At 63.7% G+C, this 18,642-nt stretch overlaps 1 protein-coding gene across 4 annotated transcripts in view; it reads left to right on the plus strand.

Moving 5' to 3' along the window:
- Positions 1 to 6,303: 6,303 nt before the first annotated feature.
- LOC139275059 (cysteine and histidine-rich domain-containing protein 1-like) overlaps positions 6,304 to 18,642 on the plus strand; it is a 64,935-nt gene continuing 52,596 nt past the window's right edge. For 2 of the 4 annotated variants that reach the window (XM_070891995.1, XM_070891998.1), the window contains exon 1: positions 6,306 to 6,525. In XM_070891995.1, coding sequence (XP_070748096.1) covers positions 6,462 to 6,525 — 64 coding nt within the window. In that variant the 5' untranslated portion in view covers positions 6,306 to 6,461. Of the gene's footprint in view, positions 6,526 to 18,642 lie in introns of all 4 variants that reach the window. The other 2 variants (XM_070891997.1, XM_070891999.1) reach the window with 2 other exon arrangements.

The following is an 18,642-nucleotide window of genomic DNA, read 5'->3' on the forward strand; positions in this document are numbered from 1 at the left end:
ACTTTGGACATTACATTAATCAAATTAAAATTTGGTTGCCAGGGGTGATGATGCACTCCAGTCCTTCCAGTGCCCACCTCTCGCGGAAGGCCGCGAGCGTACCTGTGGACACCGCGTGCTCCAGCTCTAGGGACACCCTGGCACAAATATATTCATGGAAGAGAGGCAGGCAGTCGTGCTGAACGATCCCCTCGACCGCCTGCTGCCCGGACCGGTTAATGGCCACCTTGGCCACGTCCAGGAGCAGTTCTACAAAGAGGCCTTCCAACCTGCCCGCTCTCCTCCGCACAGGATGATCATTGCCATACAACTATTTTGGTGAAAACATAAATCAAGTACTCCCTTATTAAAGGGGCACTAAAACCAACAAATTAAACTTATGATGTCAATGGTTCAAATTAAAATTTGGTTGCCTGGGATGATGATGCACTCCAGTTCCTCCGGCGCCCACCTCTCGCAGAAATCCGCGAATGTACCATTGGACACCGTGTGCTCCATCTCCAGGGACATCCTGGCTCGAACGTAACTGCGGAAGAGAGGCAGGCAGTCAGGCTGAACGACCCCCTTGACTGGTTAATGGCCATCTTGGTCATGCCCAGGAAGAGTACTATGAGGAGGCCTTCCGACCTGCCCGCTCCCCTCCACACAAGATGCCCAAAGATCAGGAGCATGGGACTAAAGTGCAACCAGAATTTGAGGAGCAGCCCCTTCAAATATTGGAACAGGGGCTGCAACTATTTTAAGTTGAGACCATAAATCAAGTGCCCCCTTATTATAGGGGGCACTAAAACCAACAAATAAACAAATTAACTTTTTACCGTAAACTTAAATCAAATTAAAATTTGGTTGCCAGGGTTGATGATGCACTCCGGACCCTCCTGTGCCCATCTCTCGCGGAAGGCCGCGAGTGTACCGGTGGACACCGTGTGCTCCATCTCCAGGGACACCCTGACTCGAACGTAACCGCGGAAGAGAGGCAGGCAGTTGGGCTGAACGACCCCCTCGACCGCCCGCTGCCTGGACTGGTTGATGGCCACCTTGACCATGGCCAGGAGCAGTCCTACGAGGAGGCCTTCCAACCTGCCTGCTCCCCCAGGGTGCCCAAAGATCAGGAGCGTGGAACTGAAGTGAAACCAGAATTTGAGGACCAGCCCCTTCAAATAATGGAATAGGAGCTGCAACCTCATGCATTCGACATAGACATGGAACACAAGACTCCTCCAGGCTCCGCAGATATTGCAAGAGGCTTGGGAATCCGTGAACCGACTTAAAACTGATTGCACGGGACTACCCCATGCAACACCCTCCAGGCCAACTCCCCAATAAATAAAGGGAGGACTCCCGTGTAGAGAGCATTCCATTGGGAACCCCCGCCTCCTCCGGACGGCACGATGGTGCGCCATGGCATGTCCAGACGGCAGACGAGGATGGCAAAGTGGAGATTTTGCAAGAGCAGCCTGTACAGGAATCGGCTCCGCACAGAACTGAAAGGCACGGAGGGGATTTCCCGGAGGAGGCTCAAGTTGTGAGGCGGCGGCTCCCGAGGGAGGTTTCGAGGCTTGGCGCTGATGAGGAACTCCGTCCGGACGGGGGTCAGTTTGGACAGGATTGCCCCATGTGCTTAAGCCTCCTCAACGCACCTAATGGAGTCAGGACCCAGTGCCATTTTTAGCGACTCGATGACATTGGCCGCGCGCCGGACGTCAGCCCAGGATAGGCACCATGCCAGCTCCTCTGCTCCATCCGTCCCTGACCCTGGTCACCTTGCCAAACGCAGCCCTTTCGTGTAAAACCGCGCATATGGAAGTACGGATTCCTGAGCAGCGGCTCCTGAAGGACAGTTGCTCCAACTGTACAGGACATTTGTAAGACCACACCTAGAGTACTGCGTACAGTTTTGGTCTCCTTATTTAAGGAAGGTATACTTGCATTGGAGGCAGTTCAGAGAAGGTTCACGAGGTTGATTCCTGAGATGAAGGGTTGTCATGTGAAGAAAGGTTGAGCAGGTTGGGCTACACTCCTTGGAGTTTGGAAGCTTGGGCTCAAATTTCCCCAGGAGTTGCCCCGCTTTTTTTTGAGCAAATAGCTTTTTTTTGGAGTAACTTACAAATCGCAAATTTCCCCATTTAACTTGCTCCAGTGTAAGTCAGTTAGTTAGGTTTTTTTTTAAGTTTCTTTTTTTTCTCCAAAAGGGGGCATGACCAGCCACTTACAACTGTTTTGGCCATAGAAGCAAATTTGGCCAGCTGAAAGTTACTTCAAACAAACTTAGGCCAGTGTATGTGGCCACTTTTGTAGGCACAGAAAGACCTTACCTACATTTAAGAAATCAGCGCAGGTAGCCAGAGATGCCCGGGGGGGGAGGGGGTTGGGTGGGCGGCGGGAAGGTGAGTTAGAGGATTCCAAAGCTCTACAGACCTCCACAACATCAGCACAAGATTAAAACATCTTCAGCACAACAGCTGCACAACATCACCACAAATAAATGAAAGATAAATCAGCTACAGAAAATACAGCGGTCCTACCTTTCCGACTGCAGAACACACCGGATAGTCCTCCCGCAGGCACGCATGACTGTAGGGGTGAGGGATTTTTACTTTTTACAGTTGACCCTAAATGTTGCATGGTCCTAATGGAGGATGATTCAGTTTTGATGCAAAATATCTTTTATTGTGAATTTTACAGTGCACTTGAACGATACAAACAACAGCCACAGCAGGAAAGAAAGTCTGTACGGTGTTGGGTGGGTCTGGAGCCGGGGGGGGCTGGCATGCTCTTGGGATGGGGGGTGGGCTGTTTGGGGCTGGAATTGGGAGAGACTTCTTCACTCGGGGAGTTGTTGGCCTGTGGGGTTCCCTGCCGCGGAGAGTTGTTGATGCCAGCTCATTGGATGTGTTCGGGACGGAGTTGGATGTGGTCCTTGCGGCTGGGGGGGTCGGGGGGTGGAGGTGCTGGGGTGGGTGATCAGCCATGATCTTGTTGAATGGCGGTGCAGGCTCGAAGGGCCGAATGGCCTACTCCTGCACCTATTTTCTATGTTTCTATGTACCCATCCCTCACCCACATCTCGGGGAAAGTGCACTTCCTTATAGGGTCGGTGATGGTAGTGGGGTGGGGGCGGGGGAGTTGGGGGCCTGGCTTGGGTCTGACTGGTGGCTGGTGTGTGGAGTGAAGTGGGAATGGCATTTGAGTCTCCGGCCTTTGTGCCCTTATTGCAGAAGCCAGCTCCCTCATGGCATCTGCCATCATCTGCACAACCTCTGAAATGCCCATCCTGACTTCCCGTCTTAGTGCAGAGATTTCACCCGATAGTGTGGCGACCTCATCACGCACTCCACTGACGGCCGCCACGAGTGATCTTATGAAGGCATTGGTCTCCTCACCCAATGAAAAAACCTGATTAACTTCTGCTGAGAGCTGCCTCTCAGGAGAGACTGGTTTGCTTCTCCTTCCCGTCGCCGTGGGTCTACCTAGTGGCATCCCTCCAGTGCGAGGTGCAGGTTGGGACGGTGGGGCACTGGGTGTCCCAATATGCATTTCCCGACCGCCACTCGGACCCGCGACCTCGGAAGATTGCCGAGGAGCTACTGGAGGGTTCTGGCTGCGTGATGTCCTGTGATATGTCCTGATCGATATCGCGGTCAGCATTCTCCTGAGCACACATTTCCATGGACCCCTCCTCCCCCCACCCGCCTTGGTCTGGAGCGCACGCATCTGCACCCTCAGGATATTGGTGAGTGTCGTCTTCTTCTGAAAAAGACAACACAAGTCAAATAGTCAGCAGCACAGGAGTGGGCAGGATGGGAGGCATGAGTAGTCTCACACATAGCAGGCCAGTCAGCAGGTTGATTTGAAGGGCCACTATGCATTTTAATGACTCATCCTCACCCTCACGTGTGGGTCCAACATGCAGAGCTTATTCCTTTTCTACCAGTGCGAGTCAGTAAGGCAGCAACCCTCTGTTCCAGGGGTGTCAGTTGGTGCAGATTTGGCGGACCTCCTCCTGTTCTCTTCTCCCTCTTGTTGTGGGCCAATTTCTTCGGTAAAGATGAAAATATAAATTGTCAGACATGGTGCGCTTCTGATGGGTGGGACATATACAGATGCTCACATTTTCCACTGCAATTCAATTTAAAGGTGAAGATATCACTTACACTCACTACTTGACCAATGTCTTGCCATTTCTTCTTGCACTGGCTTCCAGATCTTGCGGTGTTGACCCCATCGGAGAATTCTTCGACAACGAGGTTCCATTTTTTCCTCATTTCCTTGGGGATACCTTTGACAGATCACTCTTGTTGATAGCCAGCTCCAGCCATTTCTCCTCAATAACCATTACTAAGTTCTCCAATTGCTCATGGAGGAAATTCTTGGTTCTTCTTGCACGCCCTTGCGCCATTCGTCTATTGGACTCAAACACAGGTAATGTTCAAAGATCACACTTGCACCTCTCTTACACCTATCCAGCTCTTCTTTCCACTCCCTCAGCCACACAAACATCAATATTCAGACCTCACCTTTATATATGCTCCATAGCCACTAATTCTGAGGACGCTCTCCCTTTAATTGGCCGATTACCAAGCTTTCTGTTACACTGCGCATGCGCGCACACTCAAACAGTCATGCGTGCCTCTGCCGGCACTGCATGACGTGCTGGGCCCAAGTCCTGCCCCACTGCCGGCCGTGCTGAGCAAGCATGGCCAAAGCTCCGCCCCCCCTCCCCCCAGACTCTGCTGTGCAACACCGATGGATCCGGATGACGAGGGAGTGGCCAAATTGCAAGGTAGATTTTTGGCGCTTTTTCTCCTCCAGGAAGTCGGCGCACCACATCGAGATATGCCACTCTAAGCAGCTGGTGAAATTTGGGGCCAATGAGAGGTGATCTTATTGAAACATACAAGATTCTGAGGTGGTTTGACAGGGTAGATGCAGAGAGATGTTTCCCCTCATGGGGGAATCTAGAAGTAGGAGGCATAGTTTCAGAATAAAGGGTAGCCCATTTAAAACAGAAATGAGGAGGAATTTCTTCTTTCAGAGGTCTGTGAATCTTTTGAATTCACTACCCGAGAGCTGTGGGGGGCTGGGTCTTTGAATATATTTAAGGTGGAGATAGACAGATTTTTGAATGATAAGGGAGTCAAGGGTTCTGGGGAGCAGGCAGGGAAGTGGAGTTGAGGCCAGGATCAGATCAACCCATATCATCATAGGCGGTCCCTCGAACGAGGATGGCTTGCTTCCACGAGTTCACAGGTGTTTCGATGAAGGACCCGATGTTCCAGTCCTGAACTCCAATTGAGGGGGTGGAAGATGCCTGTGAGTGGATTTTTTTAGCGTGTGGTGACCGTTGCACACCAGCCACCACACGGGCTTGACAGAGCTAGGTCTTGGTCCAGTGGCAAGGGTTAACCAGGACGACTGGAGACTTGCTCTGCTGCACGGACCTAGTGCACACACATATATCGCAGTGTGGGCTGGCCCATGCTGCCCCTGGGCCCTCGGCTCTTCTGGGCCCCGTACCTTCATCTGTCGCACCACCGCCACAAACACTCGCCACTCCTCCATCCCGACCTTCCCACTCCTCTGTACCTGGGCGCTGCCGATGTTCCTGCCCACGCTCCAAAATGGCGACCAGGGTTTTGATGACATCACCCAGTCGCCCATCTCAAAATCCTTGGAGCAGCTCGCACTGGAGGTTGAAGTGGTATGCCACTCCAGCTCTTTTATAGCTCGACCTGCGGAGCTGTTCTCCGGAGTGAATGGTGGAGCAGCCTCGAGGGTCAAATGGCCTACTCCTGCTCCTATTTCTTGTTGTTATGACAGCTGCCACTCCAGACAGGGGAGGATCATTACCATACAATAATTTTAGCAGAAACGTAAATCAAATGCCCCCTTTTGGCAAGGGCACTAGAACCGACAAATTAAAATTTTTAAACTTTAACTCAAACATAAATCAAATTAAAATTTGGTTGCCGGGGTGATGATGCACGCCAGTATCATAGCCAAAGAAACCGGGGCCATTCTTACCAGCTGTTACTATTTTTCTCGGTTGGCACTTATGCAGTGGGATTAGCTTCTCTAGACAGAAAGGTATTTTCTTATGCCTAATTTAGTTCCTCCAAAGCGGTCAGCCCTGTAACTAAAAACCAACTAAACACCATTCGTTAAGAAATTTAGTTTAGGAAACACTACATCAGTCCCTCTAACAAATCCTTCCAACTACGGACACGCCCCAGGTTCCAGGACAAGCTTCTCGGCGATTCGTCCCTCGCGCATGCGCGGTGACGCAACTCGCAACGCAACCGCTGCGTCGAGGGACGGCCCGAATGTTCGCGAACAAGTGCGGAAGAAGCCGAGTGTTTCTGGAAACAGCCGAAGAGTTGGGGTCGTGCGATTGGTAGTTAGTCGATCGTTAAGTGTGAGAGGGGTGGTTGGGTCTGGTTTGAGGTTCATTCTTAAGGGAAATGTCGCTCCTGTGTTATAACAAAGGCTGCGGACAGCGTTTTGATCTCGACAAAAACAGCGCGGGTAAGACTATGTTATTAGGCCTACTCTTGCTTCTTGTGCACTTGTGATGAGAGCACGAATTCCACTGATTTTTCATGATGTGATGCGGGAACCGGGCTGTCCCGGGTTTGGTGCTCAGCGGGAGCTGGTGAGGGCCCGGCCCGGCCCTCAATGAAACCCGTCTCCGAGCCGGAAGCACCTCGCTTTATCTTCGCATTTCTTATGTTGCTCATCAAAGTAAATCAGAGCAGCATTTAGTCAGTTTTGGTTTAAAATTATGTTTTAATTTTCTCCCTAACAGCATGTGTAGTACTTTCACCACACGGGCTGTAGAGGGTCAAGAAGGTGGCTTTCACCACCTTCTCAAGGGCAATTAAGGATGGGCAGTAAATGTGACGCCCACATCCCATGAATGATTTTTTTTTAAACTCTGGTCATTGTATATACTTTCTTAATTTTTAGGTCTCTGCACTTTCTGTCAATCATTATGAATTCTATAAAAAAATTACTTGCATTTATATAGCGCCTTTCACGTCTTTAGGACGTCCCAAAGCGCTTTACAGCCAATTCAATACTTTTAAGTGTAGAATCACAATGGTTACAGTACAGAAAATGGCCATTTGGCCCCTGCCGGCTCTCATCAGCTAGTCCGACTCCCCACCCTTTCACTGTCCTTCACATTTTTTTCCTTCGGGTACTTATCCAATTCCCTTTTGAAAGCTACGATTGAATCTATATCCACCACCCGTTCAGGCTGTGCATTCCAGATCATAACTACTTGCTGTGTTTAAAAAAAAGTTTTCTCTCACGTCGCCTTTGGTTCTTCTACCTTAAATAGTTACTATTATAAATGTAGGAAATGTATATCTATATTTGTAATGAAAATTACTTATGTAAACTTGTCATTTCATAATTGCACCCCACTACTACCACCACCACCACTAGAATACAGAAATAAGGACAAAATGTTTGATTTGTGAAATGGATACTGATTTATTTTTACATGCCCTAGTTCAGTTATCCCCTCGCCTTGAACCCTACTTCACTTGAACACTGTACTTTGTCTTAATTCCCTGTGCACAGTGCCACTGGAGATTTATGCAATGACTTCAAATGCCACTCTTAACAGTTCCTTGATGTGTGCAGCCCTGATTAATAATATATAAAAGATAATTAGTAGATAAAGAAAGTAACTCAAACAGATGAAGTCCAAAATGAGTGCCTGGTTGATCCCCCAACGCTGTGAGTTGGATGCTGAAAATAAGATCATTTGATTATTATTTCTCCAAATTAACTTTTTATCATCAGTCAATAAATTAAGCTGATTGTGTCAGAAGAGATGTCATCACATGTCAGAGACACGTTGCAGCTGTCAACAGTGGAGAAAGTGAAAACCCTTCTAACCTCATGATGGTTGGAAGGTTATTGATGAACCAGCTGAAGATGGATGCTGCTATGAGGAATTCACAGTATTACCTGGGCTGCGATGATTGGCCACTGGCAGCCACAACTATCTTTCTTTGTGTCAGGTATGACTCCAATCATGAGTTTTTTTTTCCACTCGGCTTCAAATTTGCCATGGCTTCTTGTTGGTATCCTGGGTTGAATGCGGTCTTGATGTCGAGGGCAGTTACTCTCCCTCTTTGACATTCAGCTCCTGTGTCCGCCTCTGGATTAAGGCTGTGATGAGGTCAGGAGTTAATTGGTTCTTACTGAACATCAATTAAGCATTGTCAAGCAGGTTATTCACAAGTCGGTGTCACTTGATGGCATCATTGGTGACTCTTTCATCACTTTGAGGAAGAAGCTGAAAGGGTGATAATTAGTTCGGTTAAATTTAGCCTTGCCATCGCTTCGGTTGCTAGACCAGCATCATAGCTAGATACCCATTAATCTGTCTTATTTACGATCAGCAAGGTTGACACAGATTGCAAACTCATAAATATGTGGAGTGCCTATTTTTAAGCGACATGCATCATAATAGGCCACATTGTTAAACAAAAGTGTCTGCTTCCTCACTTGGCAGATGTGTGCATTTGGCTGTTCTGATGGTCTGTGTCACCGCCAAAATAAAATGATGCCCTGCATTTCACATATAGTATATATTAAAAGGCCTAATATAATATGATTTTAGAATTTAGATGATTAGTTTATAATAGCATTTGGATCTCTTGATGATAATACCTTGTAATTACACTTACCTATCTATAAACTTTAGTACCATAAACTGCTGCTCACCGAGTGATGTAACATCGAGGAAGTATAATTTTGATTTGCTTTCGCTCTTTGTGCTGCTGTAATATGAAAATTGAACCAATATACTGTGGGAGCTGTAGGAGCTTACAACACAAATAGACAATTTGGCCCATCATGTCTTCGCGGTATCTTTGCTGGACAATCCAAAATTAATAGGTTGCGTCGATTTGTACTAACTGAAATGCATCCGTTTCTCTGATTGGCTCTCCATTTTCACATGACCTAGTGCTGATGGGTCCCCTTGGAGGATATAAGCCACACCCAGAAGTTCCTTTGGAAAGTGTAACCGGAACCGTCCAACCCAAGTTCTGACTGACCTTCCAATTTGTAATTCAATCCATTTTGACTTCAGAAGCCACAGAGGATAGATCTCTGCAAAAGCCACCAAGTTCGAGCCGAAGTCCATTACCCCAGCATGTGCATACCTCCGCCAGCTAAAGACCCTTACCCCAGCACATGTGCTGCCTCCCACAGCCAAGTTCCAGCCAAAGTCCCCAACCCGAGCACAAGTGCAACCCAAACCCAACCCGAGCACAAGTGCAACCCAAACCCAACCCGAGCACAAGTGCAACCCAAACCCAACCCGAGCACAAGTGCAACCCAAACCCAACCCGAGCACAAGTGCAACCCAAACCCAACCCGAGCACAAGTGCAACCCAACCCGAGCACAAGTGCAACCCAACCCGAGCACAAGTGCAACCCAACCCGAGCACAAGTGCAACCCAACCCGAGCACAAGTGCAACCCAACCCGAGCACAAGTGCAACCCAACCCGAGCACAAGTGCAACCCAACCCCAGCTAAAGTCCCTTAACACAGCATATGTGCTGCCGCCCAAAGCCGGAATCCCTTACTGAAGCACAAGAGCTTACCACCCCCAAAAATGAGGCATTGTGTATGGATTGTTAACTGGTTTATTGGGTACGAAGTGAAGAGAGACAGTGTCGTGACCCCGCGCTCCCCCCCCCCCTGCCCCCCCTACCCCCGCTCCCTTCCCCCCTCCCCCTTCCCCGCGCTCCCCCCTCCCCCTTCCCCGCGCTCCCCCTACCTCCCCCCCTCGCTCCCCCTACCTCCCCCCCTCGCTCCCCCTACCTCCCCCCCCTCGCTCCCCCTACCTCCCCCCCCTCGCTCCCCCTACCTCCCCCCCTCGCTCCCCCTACCTCCCCCCCTCGCTCCCCCTACCTCCCCCCCTCGCTCCCCCTACCTCCCCCCCTCGCTCCCCCTACCTCCCCCCCTCGCTCCCCCTACCTCCCCCCCTCGCTCCCCCTACCTCCCCCCCTCGCTCCCCCTCGCTCCCCCTACCTCCCCCCCTCGCTCCCCCTACCTCCCCCCCTCGCTCCCCCTACCTCCCCCCCTCGCTCCCCCTACCTCCCCCCCTCGCTCCCCCTACCTCCCCCCCTCGCTCCCCCTACCTCCCCCCCTCGCTCCCCCTACCTCCCCCCCTCGCTCCCCCTACCTCCCCCCCTCGCTCCCCCTACCTCCCCCCTCGCTCCCCCTACCTCCCCCCCTCGCTCCCCCTACCTCCCCCCCTCGCTCCCCCTACCTCCCCCCCTCGCTCCCCCTACCTCCCCCCCTCGCTCCCCCTACCTCCCCCCCTCGCTCCCCCTACCTCCCCCCCTCGCTCCCCCTACCTCCCCCCCTCGCTCCCCCTACCTCCCCCCCTCGCTCCCCCTACCTCCCCCCCTCGCTCCCCCTACCTCCCCCCTCGCTCCCCCTACCTCCCCCCCTCGCTCCCCCTACCTCCCCCCCTCGCTCCCCCTACCTCCCCCCCTCGCTCCCCCTACCTCCCCCCTCGCTCCCCTACCTCCCCCCCTCGCTCCCCCTACCTCCCCCCCTCGCTCCCCCTACCTCCCCCCCTCGCTCCCCCTACCTCCCCCCCTCGCTCCCCCTACCTCCCCCCCTCGCTCCCCCTACCTCCCCCCCTCGCTCCCCCTACCTCCCCCCTCGCTCCCCCTACCTCCCCCCCTCGCTCCCCCTACCTCCCCCCCTCGCTCCCCCTACCTCCCCCCCTCGCTCCCCCTACCTCCCCCCCTCGCTCCCCCTACCTCCCCCCCTCGCTCCCCCTACCTCCCCCCCTCGCTCCCCCTACCTCCCCCCCTCGCTCCCCCTACCTCCCCCCCTCGCTCCCCCTACCTCCCCCCCTCGCTCCCCCTACCTCCCCCCCTCGCTCCCCCTACCTCCCCCCCTCGCTCCCCCTACCTCCCCCCCTCGCTCCCCCTACCTCCCCCCCTCGCTCCCCCTACCTCCCCCCCTCGCTCCCCCTACCTCCCCCCCTCGCTCCCCCTACCTCCCCCCCTCGCTCCCCCTACCTCCCCCCCTCGCTCCCCCTACCTCCCCCCCTCGCTCCCCCTACCTCCCCCCCTCGCTCCCCCTACCTCCCCCCCTCGCTCCCCCTACCTCCCCCCCTCGCTCCCCCTACCTCCCCCCCTCGCTCCCCCTACCTCCCCCCTCGCTCCCCCTACCTCCCCCCCTCGCTCCCCCTACCTCCCCCCCTCGCTCCCCCTACCTCCCCCCCTCGCTCCCCCTACCTCCCCCCCTCGCTCCCCCTACCTCCCCCCCTCGCTCCCCCTACCTCCCCCCCTCGCTCCCCCTACCTCCCCCCCTCGCTCCCCCTACCTCCCCCCCTCGCTCCCCCTACCTCCCCCCCTCGCTCCCCCTACCTCCCCCCCTCGCTCCCCCTACCTCCCCCCCTCGCTCCCCCTACCTCCCCCCCTCGCTCCCCCTACCTCCCCCCCTCGCTCCCCCTACCTCCCCCCCTCGCTCCCCCTACCTCCCCCCCTCGCTCCCCCTACCTCCCCCCCTCGCTCCCCCTACCTCCCCCCCTCGCTCCCCCTACCTCCCCCCCTCGCTCCCCCTACCTCCCCCCCTCGCTCCCCCTACCTCCCCCCTCGCTCCCCCTACCTCCCCCCCTCGCTCCCCCTACCTCCCCCCCTCGCTCCCCCTACCTCCCCCCCTCGCTCCCCCTACCTCCCCCCCTCGCTCCCCCTACCTCCCCCCCTCGCTCCCCCTACCTCCCCCCCTCGCTCCCCCTACCTCCCCCCTCGCTCCCCCTACCTCCCCCCCCTCGCTCCCCCTACCTCCCCCCCTCGCTCCCCCTACCTCCCCCCCTCGCTCCCCCTACCTCCCCCCCTCGCTCCCCCTACCTCCCCCCCTCGCTCCCCCTACCTCCCCCCCTCGCTCCCCCTACCTCCCCCCCTCGCTCCCCCTACCTCCCCCCTCGCTCCCCCTACCTCCCCCCCTCGCTCCCCCTACCTCCCCCCCTCGCTCCCCCTACCTCCCCCCCTCGCTCCCCCTACCTCCCCCCCTCGCTCCCCCTACCTCCCCCCCTCGCTCCCCCTACCTCCCCCCCTCGCTCCCCCTACCTCCCCCCCTCGCTCCCCCTACCTCCCCCCCTCGCTCCCCCTACCTCCCCCCCTCGCTCCCCTACCTCCCCCCCTCGCTCCCCCTACCTCCCCCCCTCGCTCCCCCTACCTCCCCCCCTCGCTCCCCCTACCTCCCCCCCTCGCTCCCCCTACCTCCCCCCCTCGCTCCCCCTACCTCCCCCCCTCGCTCCCCCTACCTCCCCCCCTCGCTCCCCCTACCTCCCCCCCTCGCTCCCCCTACCTCCCCCCCTCGCTCCCCCTACCTCCCCCCCTCGCTCCCCCTACCTCCCCCCCTCGCTCCCCCTACCTCCCCCCCTCGCTCCCCCTACCTCCCCCCCTCGCTCCCCCTACCTCCCCCCCTCGCTCCCCCTACCTCCCCCCCTCGCTCCCCCTACCTCCCCCCCTCGCTCCCCCTACCTCCCCCCCTCGCTCCCCCTACCTCCCCCCCTCGCTCCCCCTACCTCCCCCCCTCGCTCCCCCTACCTCCCCCCCTCGCTCCCCCTACCTCCCCCCCTCGCTCCCCCTACCTCCCCCCCTCGCTCCCCCTACCTCCCCCCCTCGCTCCCCCTACCTCCCCCCCTCGCTCCCCCTACCTCCCCCCCTCGCTCCCCCTACCTCCCCCCCTCGCTCCCCCTACCTCCCCCCCTCGCTCCCCCTACCTCCCCCCCTCGCTCCCCCTACCTCCCCCCCTCGCTCCCCCTACCTCCCCCCTCGCTCCCCCTACCTCCCCCCTCGCTCCCCCTACCTCCCCCCCTCGCTCCCCCTACCTCCCCCCTCGCTCCCCCTACCTCCCCCCCTCGCTCCCCCTACCTCCCCCCCTCGCTCCCCCTACCTCCCCCCCTCGCTCCCCCTACCTCCCCCCCTCGCTCCCCCTACCTCCCCCCCTCGCTCCCCCTACCTCCCCCCCTCGCTCCCCCTACCTCCCCCCCTCGCTCCCCCTACCTCCCCCCTCGCTCCCCCTACCTCCCCCCCTCGCTCCCCCTACCTCCCCCCCTCGCTCCCCCTACCTCCCCCCCTCGCTCCCCCTACCTCCCCCCCTCGCTCCCCCTACCTCCCCCCCTCGCTCCCCCTACCTCCCCCCCTCGCTCCCCCTACCTCCCCCCCTCGCTCCCCCTACCTCCCCCCCTCGCTCCCCCTACCTCCCCCCCTCGCTCCCCCTACCTCCCCCCCTCGCTCCCCCTACCTCCCCCCCTCGCTCCCCCTACCTCCCCCCCTCGCTCCCCCTACCTCCCCCCCTCGCTCCCCCTACCTCCCCCCCTCGCTCCCCCTACCTCCCCCCCTCGCTCCCCCTACCTCCCCCCCTCGCTCCCCCTACCTCCCCCCCTCGCTCCCCCTACCTCCCCCCCTCGCTCCCCCTACCTCCCCCCCTCGCTCCCCCTACCTCCCCCCCTCGCTCCCCCCACCTCCCCCCCTCGCTCCCCCCACCTCCCCCCCTCGCTCCCCCCACCTCCCCCCCTCGCTCCCCCCACCTCCCCCCCTCGCTCCCCCCACCTCCCCCCTCGCTCCCCCCACCTCCCCCCCTCGCTCCCCCCACCTCCCCCCCTCGCTCCCCCCACCTCCCCCCCTCGCTCCCCCCACCTCCCCCCCTCGCTCCCCCCACCTCCCCCCCTCGCTCCCCCCACCTCCCCCCCTCGCTCCCCCCACCTCCCCCCCTCGCTCCCCCCACCTCCCCCCCTCGCTCCCCCACCTCCCCCCCTCGCTCCCCCCACCTCCCCCCCTCGCTCCCCCCACCTCCCCCCTCGCTCCCCCCACCTCCCCCCCTCGCTCCCCCCACCTCCCCCCCTCGCTCCCCCCACCTCCCCCCCTCGCTCCCCCCACCTCCCCCCCTCGCTCCCCCCCGCACCTCCCCCCCTCGCTCCCCCACCTCCCCCCCTCGCTCCCCCCACCTCCCCCCCTCGCTCCCCCCACCTCCCCCCCTCGCTCCCCCCACCTCCCCCCCTCGCTCCCCCCACCTCCCCCCCTCGCTCCCCCCACCTCCCCCCCTCGCTCCCCCCACCTCCCCCCCTCGCTCCCCCCACCTCCCCCCCTCGCTCCCCCACCTCCCCCCCTCGCTCCCCCCACCTCCCCCCCTCGCTCCCCCCACCTCCCCCCCTCGCTCCCCCCACCTCCCCCCCTCGCTCCCCCCACCTCCCCCCCTCGCTCCCCCCACCTCCCCCCCTCGCTCCCCCCACCTCCCCCCCTCGCTCCCCCCACCTCCCCCCCTCGCTCCCCCCACCTCCCCCCCTCGCTCCCCCCACCTCCCCCCCTCGCTCCCCCCACCTCCCCCCCTCGCTCCCCCCACCTCCCCCCCTCGCTCCCCCCACCTCCCCCCCTCGCTCCCCCCACCTCCCCCCCTCGCTCCCCCCACCTCCCCCCCTCGCTCCCCCCACCTCCCCCCCTCGCTCCCCCCACCTCCCCCCCTCGCTCCCCCCACCTCCCCCCTCGCTCCCCCCACCTCCCCCCCTCGCTCCCCCCACCTCCCCCCCTCGCTCCCCCCACCTCCCCCCCTCGCTCCCCCCACCTCCCCCCCTCGCTCCCCCCACCTCCCCCCCTCGCTCCCCCCACCTCCCCCCCCCTCGCTCCCCCCACCTCCCCCCCTCGCTCCCCCCACCTCCCCCCCTCGCTCCCCCCACCTCCCCCCCTCGCTCCCCCCACCTCCCCCCCTCGCTCCCCCCACCTCCCCCCCTCGCTCCCCCCACCTCCCCCCCTCGCTCCCCCCACCTCCCCCCCTCGCTCCCCCCACCTCCCCCCCTCGCTCCCCCACCTCCCCCCCTCGCTCCCCCCACCTCCCCCCCTCGCTCCCCCCACCTCCCCCCCTCGCTCCCCCCACCTCCCCCCCTCGCTCCCCCCACCTCCCCCCCTCGCTCCCCCCACCTCCCCCCCTCGCTCCCCCCACCTCCCCCCCTCGCTCCCCCCACCTCCCCCCCTCGCTCCCCCCACCTCCCCCCCTCGCTCCCCCCACCTCCCCCCTCGCTCCCCCCACCTCCCCCCTCGCTCCCCCCACCTCCCCCCCTCGCTCCCCCCACCTCCCCCCCTCGCTCCCCCCACCTCCCCCCCTCGCTCCCCCCACCTCCCCCCCTCGCTCCCCCCACCTCCCCCCCTCGCTCCCCCCACCTCCCCCCCTCGCTCCCCCCACCTCCCCCCCTCGCTCCCCCCACCTCCCCCCCTCGCTCCCCCCCACCTCCCCCCCTCGCTCCCCCCACCTCCCCCCCTCGCTCCCCCCACCTCCCCCCCTCGCTCCCCCCACCTCCCCCCCTCGCTCCCCCCACCTCCCCCCCTCGCTCCCCCCACCTCCCCCCCTCGCTCCCCCCACCTCCCCCCCTCGCTCCCCCCACCTCCCCCCCTCGCTCCCCCCACCTCCCCCCCTCGCTCCCCCCACCTCCCCCCTCGCTCCCCCCACCTCCCCCCCTCGCTCCCCCCACCTCCCCCCCTCGCTCCCCCCACCTCCCCCCCTCGCTCCCCCCACCTCCCCCCCTCGCTCCCCCCACCTCCCCCCCTCGCTCCCCCCACCTCCCCCCCTCGCTCCCCCCACCTCCCCCCCTCGCTCCCCCCACCTCCCCCCCTCGCTCCCCCACCTCCCCCCCTCGCTCCCCCCACCTCCCCCCCTCGCTCCCCCCACCTCCCCCCCTCGCTCCCCCCACCTCCCCCCCTCGCTCCCCCACCTCCCCCCCTCGCTCCCCCCACCTCCCCCCCTCGCTCCCCCCCACCTCCCCCCCTCGCTCCCCCCACCTCCCCCCCTCGCTCCCCCCACCTCCCCCCCTCGCTCCCCCCACCTCCCCCCCTCGCTCCCCCCACCTCCCCCCCTCGCTCCCCCACCTCCCCCCCTCGCTCCCCCCACCTCCCCCCCTCGCTCCCCCCACCTCCCCCCCTCGCTCCCCCCACCTCCCCCCCTCGCTCCCCCCACCTCCCCCCCTCGCTCCCCCCACCTCCCCCCCTCGCTCCCCCCACCTCCCCCCCTCGCTCCCCCCACCTCCCCCCCTCGCTCCCCCCACCTCCCCCCCTCGCTCCCCCCACCTCCCCCCCTCGCTCCCCCCACCTCCCCCCTCGCTCCCCCCACCTCCCCCCCTCGCTCCCCCCACCTCCCCCCCTCGCTCCCCCCACCTCCCCCCCTCGCTCCCCCCACCTCCCCCCCTCGCTCCCCCCACCTCCCCCCCTCGCTCCCCCCACCTCCCCCCCTCGCTCCCCCCACCTCCCCCCTCGCTCCCCCCACCTCCCCCCCTCGCTCCCCCCACCTCCCCCCCTCGCTCCCCCCACCTCCCCCCCTCGCTCCCCCCACCTCCCCCCCTCGCTCCCCCCACCTCCCCCCCTCGCTCCCCCCACCTCCCCCCCTCGCTCCCCCCACCTCCCCCCTCGCTCCCCCCACCTCCCCCCCTCGCTCCCCCCACCTCCCCCCCTCGCTCCCCCCACCTCCCCCCCTCGCTCCCCCCACCTCCCCCCCTCGCTCCCCCCACCTCCCCCCCTCGCTCCCCCACCCTCCCCCCCTCGCTCCCCCCACCTCCCCCCTCGCTCCCCCCACCTCCCCCCCTCGCTCCCCCCACCTCCCCCCCTCGCTCCCCCCACCTCCCCCCCTCGCTCCCCCCACCTCCCCCCCTCGCTCCCCCCACCTCCCCCCTCGCTCCCCCCACCTCCCCCCCTCGCTCCCCCCACCTCCCCCCCTCGCTCCCCCCACCTCCCCCCTCGCTCCCCCCACCTCCCCCCCTCGCTCCCCCCACCTCCCCCCCTCGCTCCCCCCACCTCCCCCCCTCGCTCCCCCCACCTCCCCCCCTCGCTCCCCCCCTCCCCCCCTCGCTCCCCCCACCTCCCCCCTCGCTCCCCCACCTCCCCCCTCGCTCCCCCCACCTCCCCCCCTCGCTCCCCCCACCTCCCCCCCTCGCTCCCCCCACCTCCCCCCCTCGCTCCCCCCACCTCCCCCCCTCGCTCCCCCCACCTCCCCCCCTCGCTCCCCCCACCTCCCCCCCTCGCTCCCCCCACCTCCCCCCCTCGCTCCCCCCACCTCCCCCCCTCGCTCCCCCCACCTCCCCCCTCGCTCCCCCCACCTCCCCCCCTCGCTCCCCCCACCTCCCCCCCTCGCTCCCCCACCTCCCCCCCTCGCTCCCCCCACCTCCCCCCCTCGCTCCCCCCACCTCCCCCCCTCGCTCCCCCCACCTCCCCCCCTCGCTCCCCCCACCTCCCCCCCTCGCTCCCCCCACCTCCCCCCTCGCTCCCCCCACCTCCCCCCCTCGCTCCCCCCACCTCCCCCCCTCGCTCCCCCCACCTCCCCCCCTCGCTCCCCCCACCTCCCCCCCTCGCTCCCCCCACCTCCCCCCCTCGCTCCCCCCACCTCCCCCCCTCGCTCCCCCCACCTCCCCCCCTCGCTCCCCCCACCTCCCCCCCTCGCTCCCCCCACCTCCCCCCCTCGCTCCCCCCACCTCCCCCCCTCGCTCCCCCCACCTCCCCCCTCGCTCCCCCCACCTCCCCCCCTCGCTCCCCCCACCTCCCCCCCTCGCTCCCCCCACCTCCCCCCTCGCTCCCCCCACCTCCCCCCCTCGCTCCCCCCACCTCCCCCCCTCGCTCCCCCCACCTCCCCCCCTCGCTCCCCCCACCTCCCCCCCTCGCTCCCCCCACCTCCCCCCCTCGCTCCCCCCACCTCCCCCCCTCGCTCCCCCCACCTCCCCCCCTCGCTCCCCCCACCTCCCCCCCTCGCTCCCCCACCTCCCCCCCTCGCTCCCCCCACCTCCCCCCCTCGCTCCCCCCACCTCCCCCCCTCGCTCCCCCCACCTCCCCCCCTCGCTCCCCCCACCTCCCCCCTCGCTCCCCCCACCTCCCCCCCTCGCTCCCCCACCTCCCCCCCTCGCTCCCCCCACCTCCCCCCTCGCTCCCCCCACCTCCCCCCCTCGCTCCCCCCACCTCCCCCCCTCGCTCCCCCCACCTCCCCCCCTCGCTCCCCCCACCTCCCCCCCTCGCTCCCCCCACCTCCCCCCCTCGCTCCCCCCACCTCCCCCCCTCGCTCCCCCCACCTCCCCCCCTCGCTCCCCCCACCTCCCCCCCTCGCTCCCCCCACCTCCCCCCCTCGCTCCCCCCACCTCCCCCCCTCGCTCCCCCCACCTCCCCCCTCGCTCCCCCCACCTCCCCCCCTCGCTCCCCCCACCTCCCCCCTCGCTCCCCCCCACCTCCCCCCCTCGCTCCCCCCACCTCCCCCCTCGCTCCCCCCACCTCCCCCCCTCGCTCCCCCCACCTCCCCCCTCGCTCCCCCCACCTCCCCCCCTCGCTCCCCCCCACCTCCCCCCCTCGCTCCCCCCACCTCCCCCCCTCGCTCCCCCCACCTCCCCCCTCGCTCCCCCCACCTCCCCCCCTCGCTCCCCCCACCTCCCCCCTCGCTCCCCCCACCTCCCCCCTCGCTCCCCCCACCTCCCCCCCTCGCTCCCCCCACCTCCCCCCTCGCTCCCCCCACCTCCCCCCTCGCTCCCCCCACCTCCCCACCTCGCTCCCCCCACCTCCCCCCCTCGCTCCCCCCACCTCCCCCCCTCGCTCCCCCCCACCCCCCCCCTCGCTCCCCCCACCTCA

The sequence above is a fragment of the Pristiophorus japonicus genome, chromosome 10 (assembly GCF_044704955.1).
Source record: "Pristiophorus japonicus isolate sPriJap1 chromosome 10, sPriJap1.hap1, whole genome shotgun sequence".
In the NCBI taxonomy this organism is placed as follows: domain Eukaryota; kingdom Metazoa; phylum Chordata; class Chondrichthyes; family Pristiophoridae; genus Pristiophorus; species Pristiophorus japonicus.